General features: G+C 36.8%; 1 protein-coding gene across 5 annotated transcripts in view; it reads left to right on the forward strand.

Annotated features, from left to right (window-relative positions):
- The window catches only part of LOC144977609 (uncharacterized), a 152,943-nt gene extending 147,334 nt beyond the window's left edge, over nucleotides 1-5,609 (forward strand). For 3 of the 5 annotated variants that reach the window (XR_013646352.1, XR_013646351.1, XR_013646353.1), the window contains exons 4-5: nucleotides 2,960-3,989; nucleotides 4,256-5,609. Coding sequence is in view for 1 of the 5 variants with exons in the window: in XM_078923002.1 (XP_078779128.1) it covers nucleotides 2,960-3,698 (739 nt within the window). In the remaining 4 variants the exon portion in view is untranslated. Of the gene's footprint in view, nucleotides 1-2,959; nucleotides 3,990-4,255 lie in introns of those variants that run through there. The other 2 variants (XR_013646354.1, XM_078923002.1) reach the window with 2 other exon arrangements.
- The last annotated feature ends 391 nt before the right edge of the window (nucleotides 5,610-6,000 follow it).

The raw sequence follows: 6,000 nt of genomic DNA on the forward strand, positions 1-6,000 counted from the left end.
TGTGTATCCATGAACTTTTATAGTCGGGTTAATACAGTTCAGTGAGCATTACTCAAAAACGCTGATGGCAAAAAAACAATAACAAAGACCTGAGTGACATCATCTTTGAACTATTTATACAGCGTCATAGCTGCATATTTATTTAACAAGGTTGAAGTAAATAACAGACGCTTGTAATTTGTGTCCCCTTATTATCAGTTCATTATTTTTTCAGAAAATAATAAAACAAAACTCGAGCTTTTATATAGAGCAATATCCACTAAACGTGCTAAAAGCGCTTTACAAAGGGTCCCTAAACAACAGCAACTTGTTACATGTAGAACGAGACATGGCGCCTGTTAGGCGATATTACAATTTTTTTTCCGACAGAGACAATGATGTTAACGGCCAGGTAATCATTTTTTTTTCACCTGAGAACGTTACGAGAATATGAGTAAAGAACCTTTTCCAAAGAATCAACTATGCACCGAACGAGGCTCGAACACAGGACCTTCCAATCCGAAAGCGAGTGTCATACCACAAGACCACACAGCCAAAGATCGGCTACTACGCACGACACATGAAAAATTTGATTTTGTGGGGTTTTTTTTTTTTTTTTGGTAGCCTTGTGGCATGTCAACTACCTTCGGACCAGTACGTCCTTGGTTCGAGACCCGCTTTGAGTTGTTCAACATTGAGTCTTTGGAAACGGCTCTTTAGTCATATTTTCTCGCCGTACTGAGTACATGAGTCTAATTTTCAAAAACCACAATATCTCAATGACAACAAAACGTAGAGTTTTGAAGGCCTATATATGGTCAGTATTATTATAGCTGTGAACGCTGGACAATTACAGAAGACATTAGAAAGAAACTGGAGGCATCAGAAATGTAGTTTCTTAGAAGGATGTTAAGAATCTCATGGACAGAGAAGAAAACTAATGAAGAAGTATTAGAGCAAGCTGAAACTAAAAGGTTATTAATTCGTACAATAAAAAAAGACAAATGCAATTTTTAGGACACCTAAATGGATTTATATAATATTATATTATATAATATATATATATATATATATATATATATATATATATATATATATATATATATATATATATATATGTATTGAACATCTTGCTCTCACAGGAAAGATAGAAGAGTAAAGGTAGACCAAGAAAAACATATTTGAATAGTTTAACAGCTGGGTGATAAAGAAAGAGAAGAGAAATATTAGTTTTCTGAGGTTATCTGATCAGAGAGATGAATGGCGTACCATGATCACCGATGTCTGGTACAGACTTGGTACTTGAAGAAGAAGAAGAACTGAGTAACTGGCCGTTGTCAGTATTGTAGTATTGTCTTACATGCGTCATGTCTCGTCCTACATGTTAAACATTGTTGTCGGCTAGGAACCCCTTGTAAAGCGCTATGAGCACATTTGCGGCCCTTCGCCTCAAAACAATATTAAGTCGGGTTGGTTAAGATGTTGAAAATTGAATTTATAGCCAGAAAAATCAGACTTGTGTTGAGTTTGTATGTTTTATTGAGGAGAATGGATACCATGGCTTGGGGTGCTAATGCCAACAATTTATATATTTGACCAGTTTAACATTTATTTTAATTCGGGTTTTAAGCATATGGTTCGTTCCGACATATCACCGTTTTGAGACGATGGGTCACGTTTAGTCGGCATTTTAAAAGCTCAGTTTTTTACAACTGACATGAGCAACTAATACAGTTTAAGTGTTGCTTGAGTTCTTTATATCCATACTTAACTATAGATAGTATTCGCTTGGCTAAGAAGTTCACAACATTGCCATCCGGAAGTATAACGAACCAACACACAAAACTATGTGTAACCTTAAACGTTTATAGTCTGGATAATAAAGTTTAGTGAGAATTATTCATAAAAATGGATGGCAAAAAAACAATAACAAAGACCAGAGACACGTCATCTTCATTCTATCTATAGCTCGCGGTCAATAAAAATACACACCATGAAATGCGGTGGCTTCTCGGTGTAGTTTTTACAAAGGGGAACAACCAACAATATACAACATTAAAATGTTTTCTCTATCGCAGTTGTATACCTTAATCTATAATTTGACGACTTCTATTTGTCCTCCGTCTCCCTGCCAACCATAGGAAAATCGTCACATTCAATACAAGACTGCCAACATTTTTCTCATTCAGATTTCTCTTGTACTTCACGAAATTCTAAAAAAAAAAAAAAAAATAGTGTGTTATAGTTTTCAAAATTTAACACTGTTGCAAACCTCGTGCTTTTAAGATAAATTGTGTATTAAGACCTTATTGCTTTTGTATTTGAGTGAAAAAGAAATCTATTTTTCTATTGGGTTGTTGTGAAGTTTTGATAAAATTCCTTTAAAAAGTTCGAGTTCAACGTCTTTATCTGCAAAAGGCAGCAGCTTCTAATGGTGTAAAACATAGTAGTGTGGGCCCGATGGGAGAGTGTTCCATTTCTTTATGGTTCTTGGGGAGAAAAAGTTTTTATATGTGTTGGTTTTGTGCAGTGGGTTACAAAGTATAGAAAAGAGTGCAAATCAGATAATATGCTAATTATCTTTTTTTATTTAAAAAAATTAAGCTTTATATAGCGCAATATCCACTAAATGTGCTCAAAGCGCTTTATAAGGGGTCCCTGACCAACAGCAACATTTAACATTTAGTACGGGACATGACGCCTGTTAGGCTATATTACAATTTTTCGGACAAAGACAACGATGTTAACGGCCAGGTACTCATTTTACACCTGAGTATGGTGAGAGAATGTGAGTAAAGAGCCTTTTCCAAGGACTCAACACTGCGCCAAGTGCGAGGCTCGAAACCAGGACCGTCCGATTCGAAAGCGAGTGTCATACCACTAACTAGACCACGTAGCCGCACAACTGGACCTTTTATGAAATTTTTTGTGAGATTTCTTTAATAACTCTTTTTTTTTCTTTCTTTAATCCTATCAACAGATTCATCAAATTATGCCTTCTTCAAAAAAGAGGAGTGTCTTCACAAAACAGTAAAAAATTCTTCCTCGCCGGGATTGCCTTCAGCACCGTTTTGAACCTTCCGACGTGTTGGGTTTTTGGCATCGACATCATCGATTTCCACCACTACAACGTCAGGTCCTATTACTGCTTCATTGCCGATGAAAAAAGCGAAACGTTGTTTATCATTTGGGCAGTCGCTCTGACCATTGTCTTCAGCACAATCACAACATCTCTCGTCATTCTGTACACGAAGATCATTCGGACGCTGCGTGAACTCTCCAAGAAACACGAAGAACTCAAACGACGACCTTCGCTTGCAGCCGGAAATGAATTTTTACAAAAACAAAAACAAAGCGAAGTGATGCGGGCGACGGCTGTCGTATTCATCATCATAACCGTTGTGTTTTTTTGCAGTTACTTCCCTTACTTCATTACCTTAATCTTGTCAATGACCGATCCGACAGTGGAGGGGAGCATGGGTCCCAAACTGAAAGCCGTTTACGATCTGTGTAAGCTGTCGCCCGTATTCAACAACATCGCCAACCCGATTATCTATAGTTTCTCATCACAGCGGTTTCGGCAAGAGTTGAAGAAGATTGTCACTCTCAAATGCTTCAAGAAAGGAGGGATATTCAGACGAAGGGCATATTCCACTACTGGCAATGATAAATCTCTAGAGTGTGAAATCTCTGTTGCTTCTTTATCAAGAGAAGATTGAGTAAATCGTCATGGAATTGAAAAAATGGTAGCAAGTTTGCATCTCTCTCAACCGATCCAAACATTGATAGTTCAATGACAGATGAGAAATTACTGCCCCACGACCTTTTCAAACTCAATTCTAAATTCTTAAAAGACATGATTTAATTTGTTGCCAAAGACGTGTTCAAATTGTATAACTTTCAAAAGAAAAAAAACGGCTCATTCTGGCATCGAGCGTTTATATTTCTCGAAAGTGTTGAAGCTGTAGACTTGATGATCTGAAGTGACGACAAGTGATTTCAGTAAAATCGTCACGGAGAGTGTGTCAAACACTACATTCTTTAATTGTGACCCCTCGTCTCAAAACGGTATTAAGTCGGGATGATTAAGATGCTGAAAAATGGAATTTGTAGCCAGAAATATCATGTTTAAGTTGAGTTTATATGCTTTATAGAGGAGAAGGAATATCATATTTTTCTGTGCTAAATATCAACGTTTCATATTTTTGACCAGTTTAACTATAATTTGATTTTTTATCATCTGGTCCATCCCGACATAATACCGTTTTGAGACGAGGGGTCACAATTATTTTCCAGGAACATTTGATGACACGGCCACCGTCTTGTGCGTCTCTTCCAGCCAGAGTATGTTTGCCTTAAGGTTGGACAGTAATTCTATCTTTGTTGATGACATGACTTCTGCGTTGAAGCTAACGATCTTAAAGTTTTCCATGGTGAGGGCCGACGGGCTATCCTTTTTCCACCCTAACCGTGGAAGAGTTGTTGTTGGCGCACATTTGATGACAGAAATACCATGGCAGTCATACATCCCTTGTCTTTGGAATGTTTTTGAAGCATCTCTCTCTTTGGAATGTTTTTGAAGCATTTCTCTGTTTGGAATGTTTTAAAGCATTTCTCTCTTTGGAATGTTTTGAAGCATTTCTCTCTTTGGAATGTTTTGAAGCATTTCTCTCTTTGGAATATTGTAAAGCATTTCTCTCTTTGGAATGTTTTGAAGCATTTCTCTCTTTGGAATGTTGTAAAGCATTTCTCTCTTTGGAATGTTTTGAAGCATTTCTCTCTTTGGAATGTTGTAAAGCATTTCTCTCTTTGGAATGTTTTGAAGCATTTCTCTCTTTGGAATGTTTTGACGCATTTCTCTCTTTAGAATGTTTTGAAGCATTTCTCTCTTTGGAAAAGAGACAATAATATTCTCAAGGACAGCAACAACGCGTACATTATTCTGTCATAGAACTCTTTAGAAACACATAATATTTAAAATTCAGCCCAATCTCGTCCTTCCAATATGGATAGATTAAACCATTTAAAATTCTTGACAAGGTGAGAATAATTTTAATCGATCGACATTTGAAGGACGAGTTTTCTGGTCAAAATTTTAAATACGTGTTTTGCTTCAGAGTACTACTCGTATTGGCGTGTTTGTTCAAATGACTTGTAATTTTATATTATGTCATTATTATTATACATTATGTGTATTTAAAATAGACAGTTCCGTAGTGCCTTTGATTGTGCGGCTATGTGATCTAGTGGTATGACACTCTCTTTCGGATCGGAAGGTCCTGTGGGTTCGAGCCTCGCTCGGCGCATAGTTGAGTCCTTGGAAAAGGTTCTTTACTCACATTCTCTCACCGTACTCAGGTGTAAAATGAGTACCTGGCCGTTAACACGTTGCTTCTGTCCGAAAAAAATGTAATATCGCCTAACAGGTGTCATGTCACATGTTAAGTGTTGCTGTTAGCCCAGGGACCCTTTGTAAAGCGATTTGAACAAGTTTAGTGGATATTGGACTATATGAAAGCTCAAGCTTAGGAGAAAGTGAATTTTAAGCTGCTAGATTATGTGGACTGGGGAAAAGGATTTGTGGACAAAAACGAATAAAACAACTTCCAAAAAAAAAAAAAAGAAAGAAAGAACGAAATACTAAACAACGGAGCGTTTCGAGGTCAAAGCCCTTCTTCAGCAAGCAACAAAAATAGTTGAAACGTTTAATTCTTCTCGTGTTAAATCCAGAAAAAAAACGGGAGAAGCATTGCTGTTTTGAATGTTTTTGTTGTTGTTGGATGAAGAAGAAGGGTTTTGATTCCGAGACGATTCGTGTTTATCATTAATTTTGTTCTCCTTAGAATCTGTTAAATTCATTTTAGTGCATTACGTCTTCGTGAAGAGAAATTCTCGTACTTGTTTTCTATGTAAGCAATAGATTTACCCAAGATGAAAATGATATTATCGAGACAAGAAACTTAGGAGAAACTTAGTGCGTTTGAGGGTTTTCGATGTCAAGTCGGTAAACATGTCATTATT

The sequence above is a fragment of the Berghia stephanieae genome, chromosome 7 (genome assembly GCF_034508935.2).
Source record: "Berghia stephanieae isolate SIO BIC M18660-M18661 chromosome 7, UCSD_Bste_1.3, whole genome shotgun sequence".
Lineage (NCBI taxonomy): Eukaryota > Metazoa > Mollusca > Gastropoda > Nudibranchia > Aeolidiidae > Berghia > Berghia stephanieae.